The following is a 21,364-nucleotide window of genomic DNA, read 5'->3' as shown; positions in this document are numbered from 1 at the left end:
GGGGTCTCTGTTTTTCTGTTTTTCTGTCCTCGAGTCTCTACATATAGTCAACACCGACATCATGCCGCCTATTCGCAGCGCCCGCAATCGCAAACCGCCGCCAGCCGGCTTCGACGACATAGAAGATACCTTGCTGGAGTTCAGTAATAAGATGAAGGATGCCGAGAATGAGCCTCATGAAGGAAAGAAGAAGTACGAGGTACTTTGGCCTATCTTTCAAATCAGTCACCAACGTAAGTACAGAACGCAACGTAACTCAACTCAGCGCAACGCAACACTTGCAGTTTGCCCCTCCTGTCCCTGCCAAAATGAGGACCATGTTCCAGAAAATTGACGCTAATTATTTTTTCTTCGTTACTTAGGTTCACGATACATCTACGATCTCTACTATGAGAAAGAAGCCATCTCAAAGCAGTTATATGACTGGCTGCTGAAGAACAAATATGCCGATGCAAACCTGATTGCTAAGTGGAAGAAGCAGGGTTATGAGAAGGTTCGTCAACTTTTATTTTCTTTTTGTTTCTAGCGGGCATAATACGACATCGTATTGGAGGGAAGCTTACTAACTTTCTTTTGTAACTTAGTTGTGTTGTCTCCGTTGTGTCCAGACGAAAGAGACCAATTTCAATTCGACCTGCATCTGCCGAGTGCCCAAAGCCCAACTTAAAGATGGGGAGAACATTCAATGTGTCAGCTGTGGATGCCGGGGCTGTGGAAGCAGTGATTAGGAGGGAACCTTGGGAGTGTTGGGAGAACAAAACAAAATAAAAAGCAGGATATGACGTGAGGAAGACTACATCGAGGATGGATGGACATGAAAAATCATTTCTATCCAGCTCTACTCTCATATTTTGATTTTGGGTTATGTACCATGGTGGCGTTTGGGTCTTTGCATTGATGCCATTTTCTATTCTAGTTTCTTTTCTTTTCCATTCTTTATTATCTTGTTCACGACATTAAATCAGTCAATCAGATACCCATCGATATTACCAGAGAGGAAGAAGAAAGAAGAATTACAGCTTGGTAGACAAGTAGACAGTAGATAGGTATACTAGTAATCAAACATTTCAAAATCAAATTGTGCTACACTAATCCATAGCGCCTCCCATGTTGCCTGTTTTTCTCGCAGGGTGTCCGTAAAAAGATAAAATCACAACCCCAATAATCCCGAATCATGAAAACCATCGCTTGCTCATGTACATCTTAGCATCATCATTAAGGTCGTGACCAGGCCATCCTGGGCTCGGTGGTAAAAGGAACAATTAGAACCGGCGTCATAGCGCAGCCCAAGAACTCCCAAACGAAAACACCACCCAACCGAAACCTGGTAACATCCAGAAAGTACCAACTCCGTGGTCCAGAACGCAATAATAAAGAGAAGGAATAGAAGAAAAAAAAGCAAAAAGGGGCGAGGAAAACAACGGATAAACAAAATGGGGTTACATCCAGTGGAAAGGCACTCAAAGAAGAATAAACACTGGTTCAAACACAATAACAAAAAACACCGGAACCTAAACAACGCATGTATGGGACGGGGTCACTCTTGGTACCCCATGGTTTAAGTAAATCATAAACATTCAAAGTCAAATCTCCAAGGGGAGGTTTTGACCTTTCAAAACAGAGTAGTGTTGCTGCGACTACTCAATCCAGGACGAGGGTGCAATGCCTTCGGTTTCAGCATGTCGTCTTTAGCAGGTCCTCCAATTTTCTGGAATCCTTGCAGAAGATCAACACCGTCCACTTCGCCAGAACTATCATTGCTCTCGTCAAAAAGGTGGAAGGAGAAGAAGTCATCTTGGTTGGTGTCGCTAAGACGTCCAATCTCGGGGAGCTTGGACGGGGAGTCTGGGAAAATAGCCGACTTGGACCTCGTGAGAGACGGAATACCAGCACGACTGTTTACGCTGACTGAAGTGATATCAGCGAGAGCCGTGTTTCCGCTGTCAGTCCGTTGGCGCTTCACAGAACGTTTCTCGGGAGAACCATATGCAGCTGATGACATGTGCTCAGGGCCTGGTTCTGCGAAAATGTCAAAGCTGGTGTGGAAATGATCATGAGGCGTATAAGATTCATCATGGAGGTTGAAGGCAGGACTCCAAGGCAAATCGTCGTCTGTTAGCCCCAAGTGCTTAATTGGTGAGTTCACCATTTGTTGAATCTTGCGCCGATGGTTGCGCAAGTTTGTGTTTGGGGAAACTGATGGCGGAGGCTTGGCTGGCTTCTTGAACTTGATCATAGGAGTCAATGGCGGTGGTAGCATACTGACATATTCCCCTCGAAGCGGCGAAGACCCCACGAGAGTCTTGTGCTCTTTTCGAGTAACGGGCTGACCAGGACTGATGTCGTGAGATGAACTGCGGATTCGCGCAATTTCCTCTTCAGCACGACCACGCTTAATGCGCGGGGGCTCAATGTCAAGGTCGGATGTGAGAATGTGGCTAGCCTTATTCGGCCTTAATGCAGATGATTCAAGAGATGAGAAGTAGCCGGAATCATTCATCTGTATCGACTTGCGCTTTCGTGGACGAGGGGCTGGTGTGGGCCCAGCTTGAGTAGGGGTAGGAGGAGTTCCCTGGCGAGCGAAGCGAGGGGGTGCGATTGGAGGGGAAGAGCGGATATTCTGTGGTGGCGATGAGCGCATTGGTCTCGTTGTATGGTGCACATTGATGGGAACGACCTCATCTGCATCATCTTGCAAAGCAGGGTCAGATGCTGGTAGAGTGGCATCGGAAGACAAGTCCACATTTTGTGAGGAGACCTTGGGAGGTGGGGCTTGTTGGGTGAGTTGCGGAGGAACCATCCATGTCGTTGTCGCTGAGCTTTGCGGTTGAGGGATGAGGTCACGTTGAGGAACTGCAGGGAGAGGCAAGCTAGACATGGTTGCACGTCGCACTTGCTTGTCCTTGAGGAACTGAATCTCCATGCCAGGTTCAATTGCCCAGTAGTTGCCCTTGCCAGGGTCATCCTTGGGTCGCTCTTGTTTGATGAACGCCTTGTTTAAGCTGAGGTTGTGTCGAATGCTGTTTTGCCAGCCCGGATCACTGTTTTTATAGTAGGAGAATGTGTCGGATATCCACTTGTAGATCTGTGCCAGTGTAAGGCGGCGATTAGGCGCACGGAGAATGGACATCCCAATCAATGTCGCGTAACTATATGGCGGCTTGGTACCGTCATCTTCAATTGGAGGCATTTCATGGGGTTCGGGCAAGTGATGTAATGGTGCTTCTTCGCGCTTTTGCCTCTTGACGGAGCGCTCTCTTAATGGAGCGGCATCCATGAGGGTTCGCTTCATGGGAAGCTTAGTATCATATGAAGGTTCCGGAAAGTCAGCAAAGCTGCCATTGGATGGATCCTCGGGGTTGAGGTTCTCCTTTGCAGATTCGGGATTAACACTGGAGAAAGTGGTGAAGAGAGCAGACTGTGGCATCGAGGGTTGAGAGTAAATGGGGAAGGATGGTTTCTTCGTGGGGGAGTCGGTGGTAAACATGGGAGGCGCCGGGGCAGAGATAGGGACGAAACCGAGTTTTCGCCCAGGGTGCGTACCCTGTGTGGGCACACCTTTTGTCGGCGATGGCCTGTGCGGGCCCCGAGACAACGGCTGGAATGAGTTTTCGATGGGTTGAAGTGGTAGCGGTGAAGGTTGAAGACGGGGCTGCGATTTAATGGATTGATTTGCAAATGGGCCCAGAGTCGGGGAATTGTGCGCGACGGGCGCCGGACGCGTCGATCCCATAGTCTTTGATAGACAGAACAGAGAAATGGACGTCACAAGTCACCGATAGGGACCATATGACGCGTCGTAAACACTCTCTTTTTCTTTTTTTCAGACGTTCAGCACGAATCGCTCTACTTTCTCCGGGTGCAGGAGTGCGGTACGCAAAAGTCGGGGACAGCGCAGCCGATGGGGTCAGCGCCGAGGGATCTGGCTGTCAAGGACTTCTTGTTGGACCAATCAGAAAGCCAAAGAGGATGAAGATCAGTCAGCCTCAGGCCGTCATGCAGCGCGACTAGTTGGAAATCGTAATCGTTGGGCCACAAGGCGCTAAGACGGCTCAGACACGTCCAATATGAGCCGAGAGCGAATCAAGGCAACTTGCAGGAAATCACCACGAGCACTTCCTCTTCGAGACGAAATAAAGATGGGGTTGGAAGAATACAGAATTTCCAGGCGGAAGGAACAGATGGGTAGATCAAGATTCACCAGTCAATGGCGACAAAAAAGATCAAAAGGGTCACGGTTCAGACGATTAGGGCAGTTGATGGAAGGGATTCTTTGTTCAAAAGTTCTTTGTTCAATTTTGGTGTGGATGGAGATTTCAAATTAGAGGCAAGAGGAGAGAAAGAAAGAAAGAGAGAAGACAGGCCAAACGAGGAAATGTTTCCTAGAGCTGGACGTCAGGTCCCTTTTGTCTCCCGTCTTTATCACCAGTGTACAGAGACAACCTTTTTGGAAAGCAGAGGTTCAACTCAAAAAGATCATTTGGAGCCCTGGAGAGGTGGGGGGGAAGAGGAGGATGATAGATGCTTGATCCTAGAGATTGGGGTGAGGCTTGGTACTTCGATCGATACAGGTAATGGGGTGGTATACCTCTTCACGCGTCGCGCGTTTTAGTACTTGTATTGTGGTAATATATCCAGTAATTGTCTGACAATACCAGAGTGGATGATGCAGGCTGGATACAGGGATTGGCCCTTGCTCGGCATGCTAATCGACCATTGATCGACGTAATAATGTGGCTCCCGTTGGTAGTTGGTGGTAGTCTCCTGCAACGCTAATAGCAAAAGGCTCCACCGGATGAAGTGTACAAAACCTGATGCGCATTTTTGAGTTTTATACGGTGTATACGGGAATCGACTGGGTGAGATTCAATCCGAATATTTATCAACACTTCGTGCTTCGAATCTTACTTTTTCTATTCTCTACATGTACATACGTACAGTAACTCATCTAATACCGCTCTTTGTACTCCGATGTCCCCCGGGATCTTCTTGTTCCTGTCCGGAATCAACTCCCGCCTGTCTGGCATGCAGGATGTAACATCTGAGACGGTGGCTGCGTCGCCCTTATCCCTTGATCGCCCACCATTGGTCTCCTAGAATAATCCCCGTGCACTCTGTCGGTCATATTCAATGATCGCCTCGAGGGTCCCTCGGATTCTCATATACGAACTATTCAGGAATTATTCAGGAAGAGGAAAAATGCCCTTGCAGAGATCACATAGATTTAAAGGTTCATAGATATAATGACATAACATATATGAGACGCTTTTTTCTCAATCATGAAACACTTCTATAAATTGCTGCGCAAAACGCCAATCCCATGCAGTGAGTCAAAAAAATAAAATAAGTTAAAATGAACACAACATGAGGTCCATCATGGTGTATCGGGTGTATATCACGAAGATGTTCGGAAGTTCGGAGTAAGCCCTGGGGACTCCCCCTAAGTAGACCAAGACCGAGTAAACCCCGAAGCAGTGAAGGGGGCGCTAATGCACGCCAACTTTTTACTATCACCCGCAAAAAGAAAAAGAAAATCCCATAGAGAAAAAGGGGGGAAGAACATATGAGAGGCCGAAATATAATAAAACGGGGATGAAAATATAACCCGGAAAAAAAAGAAGAAAAAAAGCACCGGAAGGGATATCTCAAATGACAATGCACGTCCGCGACTGAAACGCTCTATTCTAGAAAGGTGAACATGCTGGTGTGAATGATATTCAGGGCACGATCCGCGTCGCGTTCTTCAATGACACACGAGATGTTGATTTCACTTGCACCTGCAGGGGGGAAAGAAAAGGTGCTGGTCAGTTTCAAGGGCCATATCATGTGAGGGGGGTGTTGGAGGTGGGTGTCAATGTGGGGAGGAGGAAGAGGGGATCTCAATCATTGACTCACCTTGCGAGATCATCTCGATATTGACGTTGTTCTCGCCGAGCGTAGTGAACATGCGCCCGGCCACTCCAATCATATTCTTCATCTGTTTGCCGACTAGACTGAGAATGGCCATGTCGGGGATGATATCCACCATGCCGTACTTGCTCAAGTCGTTCAATGCGCCCTTCAAGTCATCGTCAATGACTTGGTAATCATCGCGCCCATTGCCATTTAATAAGGGCATCTCCGAATGTAAGGCCATGGACACATGGACCTCGCTGGTGGAAATCAGATCAATTGAAAGGCGCCACTTGTCCAGCACGGAGAAAATTCCGGCAAAGAAACCATGGGATAATGACCGCTTGTTCGAATGAACGTTGATCACCAGGATGTTATGCTTAATAGTGACCGCTGTGGGCCGCTTCGGTTTCTGCATCATGCTGGCACTGCGGGTGCGGAACAATCGCGGGTCATGGCCCGGGGTGTGTCGGTCGAGTTCCGCGACACTGTCGGGGAAGATGATGGTACCGCGATTCCTGGGGTTCATCACGTTCTTGATGCGAATGGGGATCTTTGCTCGAATAACCTGTTCCATGGTGAAGGGGTGAATAACCTCGGATCCATAGAAGGTCAATTCAGCTGCTTCAGCCGGGGTGATGGTCGGGAGAAGGCGAGCAGTGGGCACTTTGCGAGGGTCTGCGGTGAAGATGCCATCCACTTCTTTCCATACCTGAAGCTCTTTGGCGTGGGTTCCCACTGCCACGAGGGCTGCGCATAAATCGGTGTAACCACGGCCCACCTGGTCGAGTAAACCACCGGGGATAGTGCCAAAGTATCCGGTCACCACAGGTACACGATGTCCGCATGCCTCGATCTTTTTCCCAAGATTGGTGGCTAAGCTATTATAAAAGGTCTGGTCTAGGCCATGGCTGCCAATGGGGAAATCAATTATATCGGCCAGATCCACGTATTGTGAATCAACTCCCCGATCCTGCAGGAAGGCGGCCATGAGACGACAGCTTAATTTTTCACCAGTACTCATCACTTTATCGATGCAACGAGAACTGATCTCTCCCAAGGTCTGGGCGGCCTCGAGGACCTTGAGGACACGCTCACATTCTCCATTTATATCGGCCACGACTTGTTCCTTGAGGTCGACAGACTTTAATTGTTCCTGGACCACTTGCACGTGCTCCAGGCGGACGGCCTCGATGAGTGATTCATAGTGCCGGGATTGCGAGTTTTCGGCATCTCGTGCGGCGCGGAGTAATCTGATCGAGCGGGATGGTTAGGATATGTTCTGCGTTGATTTGTATACTAGTAGTATTGTGATCTCTCGAGGTCAAGTCAACCTTGAAAGAAAGTACGGTCGTGACTCACCGGTTGGTGGTGCCCTCTGCTTTGGTAGAATTGCTTCTCGCCGAGCAGACCACGGCAACTCGACTATCAACGAGACTCGGTCTAGATGGTCAAATGTAATTAGTTTCTGCTCTCTGGTTTCTTTCTTCTGGGATCCCTCTATCTGGCGATCGAGCTGCCAACATGGAACCAAATGAACATACAGCACCACTTGCTCAATGATATTGAGCGCAAACTTGCCGACGCTGGTACCGCCAAACTTTTGCACAACCCAATTGCTATGTAAGGCCGGAGCAGGCACAGAATCTGCATTAAGGGAAGCCATGGCCGTATCGACTTCAGAGAAAGAAAGACAACATAAGAATCACAATGGAGGGGAAAGAAGCGAAAGCGGAGGGGGGGAGTGGGCCATATGCGGCAATAACATATTTTTTTTATTTTAAATTTTTATTTTTTAATTCAAACTTTGTATGAGTCAAAATCCGGACATGACTAAGCGCCCCTCGTCCCTTCCGAATTGGGTTTTTCCGCTTTTTCGCTGTTCAGGAACTAACGATGTCGGAGGGTTGTGGCCAATCAGAGTGCTTTCATACTCGGATCACGCCATTTGACCCGATGACGTTGGGCATGCACGTAGTGCTATGTACCTTGAAATGCATCTATGTACCTCAGTGTATATATAAATGTAACCTGGAGTACTTTAGAGAAAAGGTACACTCTACACAAATTCACTCTTAGAACCAAAATTTGCAAAATTTACAAAATCTACAAATCTACCAAATGGAAAAACATCGGAGCCTTTATCTGTGCCGAACCCTATTTCGGTGACTCAAATCAATAGGGTAAACATTTCTCCCGGACCTTTCCATCGAGTTTCCCCGATGCAGACGGCTCCACTCTATGTACCTGGGCACTATATTATACTTGCCTAGGCCATTCAGATATACACAGCCATATACCTAAGTATATACCTAAGTATATATGTAGACCCCCTCTGGTGACAAAATTGAATAGTCTCCGAAATACGCCTCGTCTCTCAAAACAAGATAAAACAGTAAATAAATGTAATTTGGCTCGGGGCTTAGCTTACGTGTGATGGTATTACACCGATGAAGCCCTTAAAGAGTTTGGCGGTAATTCGAAGACTATTCAGATTTGTGGCCAGACTCGGAGGCGGTATAGTACATGTGCTACGCATGTAGCACAGACTAATCTAGCTTGAATAAGAACCTCGTGATGGGCGCTATGGGCATGCGTTATCATGTACGTAGTGACAGAAACGAAGGAAGATACGACTGTATTCTGCCGCGGTATGGTGGTGGTGGGAGGAAGCCTTTCCTCCCATCTCTCACTAGCTAACTACAGAGGGCGGGCAGAATGCACCGCTGGGCTCACCGCCGCGCATGGATGCACACTCATCCTGTCACCTCGGATCAAGAAAAATACTTTATTAGGCGGGGGAAAGAATTACAGATGATATTCTATTCTCATTGCCAGTGATCAATGCTATTCTTATGTACCGGGAAGATAGGTAGTTAGGCCTCGCAATAAGAGTCAAGACTACCCGAGAGCGATAAATATGTATATCCAGTGTGATATACTTCCAGCTTTATACAGTTATTATTAGGCTCCACAGAATGAAGAAGCAAACATTAATGCTAAATATATTTTTTAGCTTTGACCAGGTGAAATATTGCATTCATGCTGGTAAGGATATCGATCCATACAGATAAGTGAAGTATGTCAATTGACGCCACCTTTTTCCGCGGCTGCTTGCTCTTCCAAAGTAGCACCAAATGCCAACGATCCGTCATCCAAAATCGTAGAGCGACGCACATCTCTTGCCGTCATATGTTCAGTGTAAGGATTAGCACGATGCATAGATTGTCTGAAGATATCATCAGTAATGCCTCAATCCAAGCGAAACGTTTGCAGCCTTACCGATTATCCCACCACACCATGTCACCGGCAGACACCCACTCCATACTAAAAACATACTTCAAAGACAGATCAGTTAGCAGCGTCCAACGACAAGTTGGAAATGAGCCATATACCTTGGACTGCGTGCAATGGCCAATAAGCTCCCAAATCAGCTTCTGACTCCTTTCCAAATCCATGCCCAAGACTCGCTTAGCATGGGCTGCGAGATACAATGTTTTGCGACCATCGGGGGCTACTTGTACAAGTCGGTGAAATGCTGGTGGCTTTGCTGCCAGTTCATGAGGTAGGGGCTTGCCGAATACAGCCGGCGATGCTAGTTTTCGAGAATGCCAAAGGCTAGTTAGCCCTGTTAGCGCGAATTCTAGATAGAATGATTGGGCTAGGAGAATACACACTCATGCTCAATTACAAGGTCCTCAATCTGATCTTTCGTGGCCTGGGGAAGATCACTGTAGGCCCGGCGCATGTCTGCAAAGTGAGTCCAAGATCCACCCTCCACATGGGAGAGAAGAATTGAATATTTTGAGCGTTGTTGATGATATGAAGAGTCCTGGAAAGACTAGTCAGATATATTTATTTGGACCCCCGATGATTTTTCGCCCTTACTGTATGCCACAATGCATTTCCCAAACTGTGATGATAGCGACGACTGTTTAATTTTACCAACGAGCCATCCAACTCGATACTATACTTGTATTAGACCGTAGAACTGTATGGTGTTCGACTCGTGACTTACTTGGCCACATCGAATAATAATGGCTCCCCCAGGCGGTCGTTCTCACGTCCATAGAAGAAAGGATTGATTTCAAGCTTGTCGCCAAGTTTTTGTGAGAACGCAATGTGACGAGCATTGTCCAAACCTGTTTCCCGAAAAATCAATACTCCATACTTGTCTTGCAAAGCGATCAGCTTGATATATTGTTAGTCGGATTTTTATCCCAAAATACGAATCAATGACTGACCTGAGCCACAATAGTGTCCGAAATAGGCTCGCTCCAATCAACTCCAAAAACTTCAGCACCGAAAGAGCTATCTTCCGACTGGAAGACTGGCTTGATGCTGAGCGAGCCTTCTTGGATAACGTCAGCGCAACCTGTCCGGGGAGGGCAGGTATGCTCGTATTGGCGAATGTACATGTGATCTAAAGACATGATGGAGATACATTCCCAACCGATGTTATCAAAAGTGCAATCAGTAACCTTTAAAGGTTCTCTTAAAGCTCGGACTCAGTAGGGTGGTGATAAGATTGCCTATACGCGGCTTGATAGCCGTGCGGCCCGCAGCCGATGAGTCCGAGTACATAGATAACGGCGTCAGTCATAGCATAGCGAAGCGTGCTTTCTACAACGCTCGAGTGCAATCAAATTCTCTGTAGACGAGGATGACAATTGCAAAGACCGTCCGCATCACTGCTGGCCCGTACCAATTCCTTGCGAATTTCGAGTCGGCTGCGCCCAAAACGGTCGAGCTCTTCGTTTCACTCCTCCCATATCGCCAGAAACTCATCCATGTACGATGGAGCGGAGAGGCAATGTGGATTCCGTTGGGCGAGACCGACTTCGGTATTCCCTTTGAAAACCATACATCTCATCCGGCTTCCGGCCAGATTCTCTTATACCCGGGGGGTATTTCCGAAACCGAGTTTCTCTTCTGCTACGGCGGCGTCTCTTTTGCAAGCAAGATGGGCTCACTAGCTGCTAATCACTTCTTGACGATCATTGAAGGGAATGAGAACCTTCGTGCCCTTGGGGAATTGGTTCTTTGGAAGGGTGCTCAGGACGTGTTGTTTGAATTGATCGAGGAAGAGAAGTAAATGGAAATCTGAAAAGAACATGATATCAAAGAAGCAAGTGGGAACTAATCACAAGTATAATATATAGAAATCCTCGGTCAATCAAGCTATAAGCATTTTTACGCGGCAAACATTCAGTTCATGTTCCATTCGGTGAAGTCGCCTGTTTCGCCGAGAAGGCTTCCTGCCCAGTCCACGCCGGAATCATTCATGAATTCCAGAAGAGACTGGAATGCCAGCTCGTTCACTTCTTCGGTAGTCTGGGTATTGTCGTGGTCAGATACAATGACAAGAGAAGTGGCATAGCGAACAATGCCTTGAAAGTCACGAGCGAAATGGAAAGCCGCGGTCGGACAGACACCATCGAATATCTCCAGGACAAGATGGAGGAGTCTGGTCAAAATCGCACAGGAAGATGAGGGAAGGCGCGTGGTGTTGGTGTGGAGGCTTTCAGTATGGAGGAATATCTGAAGGTTTTCTTTTCATGGAATCGGAGTTAGACATGGAGCATTACCCAAATAATAACATTGACTGGAGTCCTGACCATCAATAATGCCTCTCATGTAGCAAATAACTAAGAATGTCGCTGCAAACGTATATGAAATCCAGGTTGAGTCCACAGCATAGTAAAGTCGACCGATGGACCCGGGATCGGCATGTAAAGGGCCATCCGGGAAGCTTGAGGGACTCTGTGAATCCAGTCGCCAGACATAGTCTGCCCCGTAGGTTGATAAGGACAGTATCATTTGTGCTGATGCTGTCACGCTAATTTCTAGTGGGTGGCGGAGTGTGACCTGTATTGAGTCTTCCGGCGGTTGTGATGCGGCAGAGAGTAATGGTGCAAGAGAGGCGCTGTTTAAGGAAAGTCGATACCACTATGGCCGTTGTCAGTTGAAAAGAAGTTCTTTTTATACAAAAAGCTTCGACGTACTCGAAGAGAGTTGAACGGAAGTTGGTTATGTTGAGATTCGGTGTTTCCTGACGGTGGTCAGTAATATAAAATGATGCTAAAATTGACACTAACATACGCAAGATAGGAAACCAGGTTCTAGTCAGGCCAGTTAGCAACAATGCTTTGTCTTTGAAGTAGAGGAATACAACGTTTACCTCTCCCATGAATCCAATTCCTTGTTCAACTTCTGGAGACTATGTGCCCGCAAACGACGCCCCGAAATATCGCCGCAACTGCACATCGCTCGATAGACAAACCCCACGAGCTCCACAAGTGCAGTCACCCGAACGTCCCCGGGGTACTGTGTCTTGCTGTGTGAGCTGAAGCTCTGGGCAACCTGTACCGACAAGGCCGGATCAACCGACGCAGGAAGACCTGAGGTGAGCATTAAATTGAAGTTGCAGGTAAGTAGATTATACCATACTCGCAGCCGACTCACGTCGTAGTTGGAAGGATTCTTGGTGTTCTCACGAAATGGTTCTATAGCTGACCGCTCGAGACCCAGCAGAGTGGCATATCGTAACGCTAGCCCCAGAACAGCCCAAGCACTGATCTCGTTGTATCGACTACTGGGTGAGCGAGACAAATTCTCACCGCTGTCAAGGTCATCTTCATCCTCTCGAGCGGAAGGCATCCACTGAGCATAGAGAAGAAGCACCCTGATAGAGTCCAGGGTCACATCTGACGGGGTAGGCCGGAGAAGCAGTCTGGAGACTGCCTTATCGAGCAAGTGTGTGAGATTGTTGAAGCTCGGATGACTAGCATCCCTTGATGCTCTTCTTTAGGCGATGAGTCCTTGCTAGTCTGCTCGGGTATTTGGATGGGGTCGACTCACTGTCGAATGTGATTATTCCAAAATCGTGTTCCAACTGAGCATATCGCCAGAATCAAGGTTGGGGAGTGGCGATCCGGTTCATTCCACGAGTAACAAATGTCTTCGTCAAGCACGGGGGCTGAAGGATGACAGTGTTGGAAGAATCTGGACGTTGGAATCAGTCCAAGTTCGGTTTGTCGAATTAGAGCTGAGAAATACGCACATATCAATCGCACGTTGCGACTCGTGTACTGAAAGCAGGCCCTGGGATATGGGATCAAAAGTGTTGACAAATCTTGGCTTCGCCAAGAAAGTCGGCTCATATTCAGTTTTTGATTCGTCCGTTGCCAGCGCGCCTAGTGATCGAAGCGTTGCAATGGGTGCGCCCAAATCAATGCCATCCACTGCTGATCCAGGAGTACGAGATGCGCCAGTTTGGCTTGGCGAGACTGATTGTTGCGGGCTCTCGGCGATCAGGCTGTTGTTTTCTGGTTTGGTAGTTCCATTCTTCATCTTGTCCGGCAAACCCGGCTCGCCTAGCAAAGAACCTCTTTCTAGTTCGCGAATTCGGGCTTCATGATGATTAACTCTGTTGAATATCTCAGCTTCTGTCTTCTCGATATCAATACGGTTGACTTTACTGCGCGTGGAGCTCTACAACCAACTGCGCCAAGCGTGATGGACTTTGTGTCACATCTATAGAGGGTGGTCGGTCGGTTTCAAAGGAACAAGTGATAGACAATTTCTGACATCGCTTGCATGGAGCCTGCAGATCGGCTGCCAGGGAGGATGGCAAGCATCGTTGCTTCCTAGCGCGACACTAAATTTCAAGGACTTGTTATTGGTTGATTGCAGATGGGACCATTGTAGCACTTGAGAGATAATGCCCTACCTGTAAGCAGGCACGAGAAATGCGGCGCACCTTGGCCGGGTGCTCATCATCTGAGTTAGGATTGTCGATTGGTAATCTGGTCGGAACATGAGCCAACATACTGAATCGAGTGTACCGGACAAGAACGGAGAGGAAGCATTCGAAGATCCATCAACGTTGGAGGGATATCCCAACGCTACTATTACGAGTAGGCGGCTTATCGGGCTTTATCGGGCTCTATCTTCGCGTGGCTGATAAGCAATCGGAGCCCTGATTGGCTGATCTATACTTCTATACTGTCCACGGGTAGTGACATCGTTTGGCTGGATCAACAATGCAGTAAATGGCTCTAAGTCTTGAATTTGATTATAAAATATGGATAATGGAGAGCTTAAAGCACCTTTGTCAGATACTCATTCTTTCCACGTTGTAGGCCATGTTGCCGCTATTCATATAGCCAATTCGCCACGCGGTAGGGATCTTTGTCACTACGGGGGGATTTATGGCTTAATTTGCTTGGCCCACGCTTTAAATACTGTCCGTCCCGTACCTTGCCCACTACCCTGCCGTTTGCCCACATCACCTTACCCCGAAGAATTGTATACCGAGGCCAGTTGACGAACTCCATTCCTTCATAGGGAGTGTCTACAGGGAACTCGGTTAGCTTCACTATACATCAAGAATTAGACCTATACCACTCACAGTCGACATTATGATGCAGCATAGAGTTATGTAGACGGAATGGTGTAAAAGTTTTTTCCGGGTGCCACTAGAGTTGCAATGAATGGTTAACAGATTTCCATATTGCTTGCAAGCGTGGTCTCTTACAATCACAAAATCTGCGTCGGATCCTGGCATCAACGCGCCTTTCTTGGGATATAGTCCATACTGTACGCCAGTTCAATACACAATTAACTTCGGATCGTTTCAATCTTATGCTTACCAATTTTGCTGGGTTGGTGGACGTCAACTCCACAAATCTCTGGGGACTGATGCGACCAGTTGCTAGCGCCCCGGTATAGAGCAAGGGCAGTCTTGTCTCCACGCCAGGGATCCCATTTGGAATGAATTTGAATGCACCCTGCTTCCGCTCCAATAAGTTCTTCAGGTCCTGGCCATCGCTGGTTGTCTCATCTTCCATGCTCTCAGGATGTTCAAGGACACCCGAGGGCTTTCCGTGGGGGTGGTCATAACGGAATGGGCAATGATCGGAGGAGTAGATGGTAAATGTACCATTTGAGAGGCCACTTTTAGTTGGTTAGTATTTCATTCTTCAGCGAGAGAGGATTTCGACTTTACACAAAAAGTTGTTCATGATCCGAAGTACTCGGTGGTGGTGGTGGAGAGCAAATCATCTTGCTATTTTCAAAACAGGTGGGCGAATGAAAGCGTTTCTATAAATCAACTTAGTAAATAGGCCACTCAGTTCCACTTTTGCTTATGAACAGGGATACTTACTAGGTCATTCCAGGTCAGATGGAAATACTGAGGACATGTTTCGGCATAAACAGGCAGTCCCATTGTTTGTGCTCGGCGGACGTTGGCTGCACCGAGCTACTTCCATCAGTAACAAATTCCCATTTGGATAGTCGATGTCAACATACTACTGATCCAACATGGACAAACAGAATGGGGTTTTGAATCAGCTGTGCAAGAGCGATTGCTCGCGTTGTGGCTTCCCCTTCGACAATCGGGGGTCGTGATAAAGCGTGGTAGTAAGGCGCTGATTAGTCTTAGCAAGGATCTGTAATTGGACAAGGTGTTTCCATGAGCACATACCGACCATGCCTTTTTCCTCGAGCTTTCCTATATCTCTATCAGCTTCATTCTGATCAATATTGATCCTCAGCCGTGGTTTCTGTTTTTTGTTTTTTTTTACCTGTGAGCCACTGAATCATATCACCATTCTCAGCATGTATCATCTGCAAGATTAGCATGGCTTATATTCCAAGGCACTGAAACAACACACCGTAGTTATGGCATTCTTCCTAGCTTCAAACATTACATCCAACAGTTGCGAGTCGGTCAGCCGCTGGGTCTCGTAGGTCAGGAAGAGCTTGCAACTACTGATCCCCCAGTCTTTGACCAGAACTGGAAGCTCATTTTTGAGAATATCCTGGTCATTCCGGACGATGATAATATGGAATCCATAATCTGCATAGGAACCTGTTTCTTCAGCCATAAAATTGTATGTTTCAACTACCTTGAGCAAACTGCGGTCCTCTTCCGCACGAGTTTGAGTTGCAAAGGTGATAATAGTTGTTGTTCCACCAGCAATAGCACTTAGGGACCCTGTTTCAAAATTGTCGGCGCACTCTCCCCCAAGGCCATGCGGTCCTGTTGAAAACTTTGTCAGGATCAAAAGTTGCACATTTTAACTTGATAACATACCGGTCTTTAAATCTTGGCATAAGTGGACATGGGCATCAATGCCTCCAGGCATTACATAGGCCCCTCTGCACACAAAGAACGGGTTAAATCGTCTTTCTCTTCATGAAGCTCTAACTGCGACATACTCAGCATCTATGACTTCCGCCCCAGATAATTGGTCGTCAGCGAACGAGTCAACCAGAGCGCGTATCTTTCCATTTTTAACGCCGATACAACATGCACTTTATTAGATCAGCTTCATTGAACTACCTCAAATATGGTCAACTTTGGAAGCTGGGTACCTAATATCACTGGCAGTAACAATGACTGCATTTATGATAATTAAATCAAACATTTTGGCCATGTTGGGGGTTACGGATATAGAGCACGGTAAGGGTCAGTGCGATTAATTATAGCGCTGTTGAATTTACGGCCCATGCGGCCTGTCAGCCGATCGGGCTGTTGCCGCGTCTTATCATGGCTGTTGAATCGTGATGGAGATAAGGAGGATCCGCCCGGGCCCTTATCTGGCCGTTTTGAATTGGTCAAGGCTTTGGCTAACTAAATAGTACTATCTGGGGAACTATATCTTGCACACATGTCTATCGTATGGCAACGAGGACACCCTTAGCCTTTTAGCCGAGCATTGAGAATGAAATTATATTCAATTACATACTATCTGCTGCAAATATTCTGGTTACAAATACCACTATACATGTCCCGTCCACTATCACCAAAGAAAAACACTTGATGCTTCTCAGATATTCTCGGAGATCTTTTTCCAAGTGCTCTTGGGCAGTTTCTAAACCGTCGAGTATTAGTAACATAACTTGCAGCACCAATCTGAGTGCATCACTTACGTCGTCGGGTATTGCAACCGAAGAACCAGTCACAAAATCCATCTCAGTATAGCCAATCATCTTCGATTTATTCCAGAACTTGTAGCCAAAGTAAAGCACGGCGAAGAATGGGAGAGGGAAATATGTGGTAATGAACGAAGAGACATCAAAGGAATGGACTTGATCGAAAGTTAGTAACGCCGATCAAACAGATATAGTGATCAGTTGCACTCACTGAAGGAACTGAAGCCACCAAAAATCATAACCATGGTAGTAATTACGATTCCATCTAAGAGTATCAACAGTTAGAAAGATTCCAAATGCCCGATGTCATTGGGATACTTACAGTAAGACAGATAGGGCTGCAAAGGGGCCCTATATGGCAAAGTCTTGCGGTCAATGCCCTGCATCTTCAAACCTTTGTGCCAGCGAATGCTGGTCCACAGAATACCGGTCCACGAGACCATGCCACACATGGCGGTCATATTCGAAACTTTGCATAATTAGCCTTAAAACCTAACCAGCTCTTGATGAAAAGGGTTTGCCCTTACAATATCCGAAGACTGTGCCCGCTTCTCCCGAAGCGGCAGCCATGAAGGAGAGTAAAGCGAATACTGCACAGAACAGAAAACAAACCCAAGGGAAGCCATCTTTACGGGTCTTCAAAAAAATCTTGGGGACATGCCCTTTCACAGCGAGTCCGTACAGTGTACGCGTAGAGACAAAGAGATCAGCGATTCCAGCAGACCATGCACTGATAAGGAGGGCAGCGTTGACTATTGATGGCAAAGCGGGGATGCCGGCATTCTTTCCCCAATTCATCAGCCACTAATTGTAGTTGAGAGGAATGACTTATTACTCACAACAATTGCGATGACAAAGGGACTTTTTGCTGCTGTCGAAGAGAGGTCAAGAGACGGGTCTGATGGGGAGACAAGCAGTCCAATCTAATGTCGTTAGTTGAGAGTCTGGACACGTTCAATACAAGCAATCTTACTAAAAAAGCACTGCAAATATAAACTGCGTGTTGCTAATATCAGTATGGGCATTATTAAATCGGACAAAGGAAACTCACAAAGAACAAGTCTTATCCAGACGCTCTTGATGGCCCGGGGAACGTTCTTTTGGGGCTATGAAAAGTACCGAAGTCAGATCTATTCGAAAATGTTACATTATATAGAGCACGTACGTTGGAGGTTTCAGCTGCCGCGATTGCTGTGATTTCAGATCCAATGAAGGCAAATGCCGCATTGATTAGTACTGCGAAGTTGTCAGCAAAGGGGCAAGGTACGGTGTATTTATACTCTCCTACCGCTGAAAAAGCCAAGGAAGCGCCCCTTAGCACCACCTGCCATGAAAATATGTTAGTTATTGCATGGATCTCCAAATTTCTAGGATGTGGCTCACCAATATCTTGATACTGTTGGAAGCCACCAGTTTCATTCCAAAACTTAAACCCAATAGCTTCGTGAGTCGGGCCACCACCAGCACTGATGATAATACCTGAGATAATGAGACCGATGATTGTCAAGACCTGCTTTTTTGTCAGATGCCTGTTGTATTTCGGATTAAAGAGCAGAAGATAGTACTTTTATCGAACAGAACCAAAACTCCATCTCGCCGAACACACGGGTTCCAGCATAATTGACAAGGAACTATTGAAAGTCAACATCACAGAGCGCTTCAGCGGAACTAGGGTCACATACGACAACAATCAACATAAGTCCTACCCACATAGCATTATTGCAGATACCAGTGGTGCAGGTGGAATCTGTCTGTCCTGCTGGGGTCCAGTAGGTGATGAGTACAGCGGCAGCAGAAATCTCGGCCGGCAAAACAACTGGGAGAATCAGAATTGTAGGTCAGTTCGGTGGACTGGAGATTCGTACTGATGTAGCTAAAAAAAGATTTGTTAAGACCTATAGACAGAGAATGGGGTTTGGTATCTGATTACTTATACCAAAACACAATTCCCATGGCAAATCCCAGCTCTGGAGAATTAAAACGACTAGCAAGAGCAAACTGGCCTCCCGCCATGGGAAATTGGGAGACCATTTCGCCAAGAGCAGTCTAACAACGAGTGTCAGGCTAGTTGAATACGCGGCTGCGAGGAGGTTATTGCAAATCTTACCATTACCGAGAACAAAAGTGAAGCCATGATGCAGTAGCCAAGAAGCAAACCTGCAGGACCACCATTTTGCAAATCACTGCCCGTTCCCAAGAAGAGACCAGTACCCTGACTAGTGTAAGAATAGGTGGAATCTGGAGGTAGCTTGAATCACTCACAATGACACCTCCAATTGCAATCATTTGTCTTATATCATTAGCTATTAGACAAGTCTGAGATCGAAACACTTCAGCACTCACAAATGACGCGGCTGAGTGTGATCAGTTAGCTTCACGAAACCCTAGGACTGGGATTTAAATGGTACCTTAAGCGTCCGCTGGAGATCATGATTGAGGTCTTTGTTCTCTGATGTCCCATTCTCAAAGGAGACTTCATTGGCAGCGAAGCCCATATCCTGCTTTTTCTTCAGAGTTGCAACTTGATTAATACAAAAAGGTCTCGCCCTGATTGATAGTTCGCCTGCAGGTTGGCACATACCTCGTCCTGTATCATATCGGTATTGATGTAATCGAATGACAAAGTGAGCATGGACTCAACATTAGGGAAAATGAGGCATTGGGTGGATTTATCTAGCTCTCGACTCATTCAATACATAGATAGCCCTAAACTTAAACCTCCTATCGCTTCTCCCGTAGGCCAATCTTGGAACTGATAACGGCGCGGGTGCATCGGAGCCTTCCCGCAATTGCTTATCAGACTCCATCGGGCTGGATGCCGTGGGGGCCGACTGATAAGTAGAGAAGGCATTCCTATGCGAGCAGAGGCAAATCCAGAGAAAAGCTAAAGTGTTATACGATATCACTCACGACGAAGGTTTGTTCCTTCGACGACAATTTGTGACCATGGTGGATTCGTTCCCAACACGGGTGTTGCGACCCGGAGTCTATGCGCCGCTGCCCACCTTTTTCGACGACAATCAGGAAGTCGACTATGATTACTACAAGAAACATCTTCTCAGTACGCTCCATTTTCAATACTAATACTGAACAAACTCATCTAACGGCGATGTTCGCAGATTTGGCCACCAAGGGCATGGGTAAGTTATCGCAGGCTGAATGCAAAGCCAACTACTGATTAATTTCCACTCTCAAAAAGTCCCAGTATGTGCTGGTTCGCTGGGAGAGGCATGTCATTTGGTAAGCTACCCAATCTAAATGCCTTGATTGCAGTTCTTAATGGAAATAGAGCTTCGATGAGCGAACGGCTCTCATTCGCTTCATCCGTGTTACTTTAGATGAAGCTGGGCTCCAGTCAACGCCGATAGTGGCTGGAGTGGGCGGCTCGAGCACGAGAGAGACAATTAACTTGGCACGTGCAGCAGCAGAAGCGGGAGCGTAAGTCTTACCGGGTTTGAATTGTTTGAATCTCGTTCTAACTAAGAGTAGAGATGCCGGGATGGTGATACTACCTGCTTATTATGCTGCAAGTCTCATCGCCGACCAAGAACAAGTTCTTCAATACTTTATTGATATATGTGAAGGCTCACCAGTGAGTTATCAAGCGAGAATAGATGCGACCTCTCTTACAGTATCATTGACCTAGTCACAGATACCAATTTTGCTGTACAATTTCCCAGCGAATGCCGGTGGTCAGGATATCTCATCGGAAGTTATTCGTGCAGTCATGCAGCAGGCGCCCAATCTGTGCGGTGTCAAACTAACGTGAGTAGATCTGGAGTAGATCGGTTGGCCTTGTTCTGCTCTCCACTAACTTACAAACAGATGCGGTGGCAGCATTGCCAAGTTGCTTCGTCTGAATGCTGCTATTTCCGAGGACCCGTCTATCTCGAGCAAAAGAAAGTTTCCCTTTCTTATGCTTGACGGACTCATTGCAGATCTAACGCCATGGATGCAATGTGGAGGCCATGGGACTGTAAGTGGCATACCTAATTTTGCTCCAGTGGCCTCCATGAGACTTTGGGCGTTGCTCAACACTCCTTCTCCGACCAAGGAGGAGGTCAAAGAAACCAAAGAGATACAGGCAATTCTCTCTCGAGCCGATGTAGCTGCTGTTCCTGGTGGTATCCGCGCGATGAGTCAGTTACTTTTCCAGACTGTTTGTGATCATATACTGACCCTGTGCTCAGAATACGCATTAAATAAAATGCATGGATATGGTATCGCACCCCGAAGACCTCTTCTTCCACTGAAGAATACCGAAGGAGAGCAGTTCATGATTGTTTTGGAAGAAATGCTTCAGCTCGAGCGAAAGTTGATGGAAGCGTAGATGATTTACAAAGAGACACATACTGTGCGCAAAATACCATAACTATCCTTATTTGAAACTGTGCTTGACTAGATTCTACGGACGAGATTTGCAGAAAGTTAAAAGAAGTAATTTTGTATATAGTCTGAATTCATTGATCTGATCTAGCTGGTAATTTTTGATGTGAGGTACGATCACGCAATTCTCCAGGGGTGAAGC

General features: G+C 46.9%; 8 protein-coding genes across 8 annotated transcripts; 3 read left to right on the top strand and 5 right to left on the bottom strand.

The window, feature by feature from the left end:
- Positions 1-61: 61 nt before the first annotated feature.
- N7478_011359 (BUD31 family protein) lies at positions 62-535 on the top strand (the record flags this gene model as incomplete). The annotated part of the gene is made up of 3 exons (XM_056927573.1): positions 62-233; positions 363-493; positions 527-535. 3 exons carry the CDS (start codon positions 62-64, stop codon positions 533-535), a joined length of 312 nt encoding a protein of 103 aa, XP_056774621.1.
- A 1,077-nt stretch (positions 536-1,612) lies between these two features.
- N7478_011358 (forkhead box transcription factor) lies at positions 1,613-3,733 on the bottom strand (the record flags this gene model as incomplete). Its single annotated transcript, XM_056927572.1, has 1 exon — positions 1,613-3,733. The coding sequence occupies one exon, from the start codon at positions 3,731-3,733 to the stop codon at positions 1,613-1,615; it is 2,121 nt and encodes a 706-aa protein (XP_056774620.1).
- A 1,946-nt stretch (positions 3,734-5,679) lies between these two features.
- Positions 5,680-7,558, bottom strand: N7478_011357 (aspartate kinase; the record flags this gene model as incomplete). The annotated part of the gene is made up of 4 exons (XM_056927571.1): positions 5,680-5,777; positions 5,896-7,145; positions 7,255-7,335; positions 7,437-7,558. 4 exons carry the CDS (start codon positions 7,556-7,558, stop codon positions 5,680-5,682), a joined length of 1,551 nt encoding a protein of 516 aa, XP_056774619.1.
- A 1,418-nt stretch (positions 7,559-8,976) lies between these two features.
- N7478_011356 (TauD/TfdA dioxygenase family protein) lies at positions 8,977-10,310 on the bottom strand (the record flags this gene model as incomplete). The annotated part of the gene is made up of 7 exons (XM_056927570.1): positions 8,977-9,121; positions 9,175-9,230; positions 9,288-9,510; positions 9,570-9,724; positions 9,838-9,859; positions 9,911-10,083; positions 10,137-10,310. The coding sequence occupies 7 exons, from the start codon at positions 10,308-10,310 to the stop codon at positions 8,977-8,979; spliced, it is 948 nt and encodes a 315-aa protein (XP_056774618.1).
- Positions 10,311-10,555: 245 nt separating this feature from the next.
- Positions 10,556-10,987, top strand: N7478_011355 (uncharacterized protein; the record flags this gene model as incomplete). Its single annotated transcript, XM_056927569.1, has 1 exon — positions 10,556-10,987. One exon carries the CDS (start codon positions 10,556-10,558, stop codon positions 10,985-10,987), a length of 432 nt encoding a protein of 143 aa, XP_056774617.1.
- A 113-nt stretch (positions 10,988-11,100) lies between these two features.
- N7478_011354 (uncharacterized protein) lies at positions 11,101-16,046 on the bottom strand (the record flags this gene model as incomplete). Its single annotated transcript, XM_056927568.1, has 19 exons — positions 11,101-11,444; positions 11,511-11,841; positions 11,898-11,944; positions 11,995-12,014; positions 12,074-12,112; positions 12,176-12,697; positions 12,754-12,897; positions 12,956-13,386; positions 14,154-14,248; positions 14,306-14,372; positions 14,432-14,491; positions 14,547-14,850; positions 14,903-14,997; positions 15,062-15,157; positions 15,208-15,326; positions 15,383-15,409; positions 15,483-15,525; positions 15,573-15,940; positions 15,995-16,046. 19 exons carry the CDS (start codon positions 16,044-16,046, stop codon positions 11,101-11,103), a joined length of 3,204 nt encoding a protein of 1,067 aa, XP_056774616.1.
- Positions 16,047-16,730: 684 nt separating this feature from the next.
- N7478_011353 (Amino acid/polyamine transporter I) lies at positions 16,731-19,432 on the bottom strand (the record flags this gene model as incomplete). Its single annotated transcript, XM_056927567.1, has 18 exons — positions 16,731-16,775; positions 16,834-16,991; positions 17,048-17,101; positions 17,159-17,305; positions 17,364-17,619; positions 17,676-17,759; positions 18,002-18,072; positions 18,125-18,160; positions 18,220-18,346; positions 18,402-18,467; positions 18,519-18,652; positions 18,702-18,709; positions 18,773-18,882; positions 18,944-19,048; positions 19,099-19,126; positions 19,180-19,190; positions 19,245-19,337; positions 19,418-19,432. The coding sequence occupies 18 exons, from the start codon at positions 19,430-19,432 to the stop codon at positions 16,731-16,733; spliced, it is 1,548 nt and encodes a 515-aa protein (XP_056774615.1).
- Positions 19,433-19,782: 350 nt separating this feature from the next.
- N7478_011352 (dihydrodipicolinate synthase family protein) lies at positions 19,783-21,166 on the top strand (the record flags this gene model as incomplete). Its single annotated transcript, XM_056927566.1, has 8 exons — positions 19,783-19,897; positions 19,956-19,976; positions 20,036-20,076; positions 20,126-20,274; positions 20,326-20,428; positions 20,489-20,601; positions 20,662-20,975; positions 21,027-21,166. 8 exons carry the CDS (start codon positions 19,783-19,785, stop codon positions 21,164-21,166), a joined length of 996 nt encoding a protein of 331 aa, XP_056774614.1.
- Between the last annotated feature and the right edge of the window lie 198 nt (positions 21,167-21,364).

The sequence above is a fragment of the Penicillium angulare genome, assembly GCF_028827245.1.
Source record: "Penicillium angulare strain IBT 27051 chromosome Unknown utg000008l_segment0_segment0, whole genome shotgun sequence".
NCBI lineage: Eukaryota > Fungi > Ascomycota > Eurotiomycetes > Eurotiales > Aspergillaceae > Penicillium > Penicillium angulare.
The sequence above is the reverse complement of the archived record's forward strand: the minus strand, read 5'-3'. Positions and strand labels throughout refer to the sequence as shown.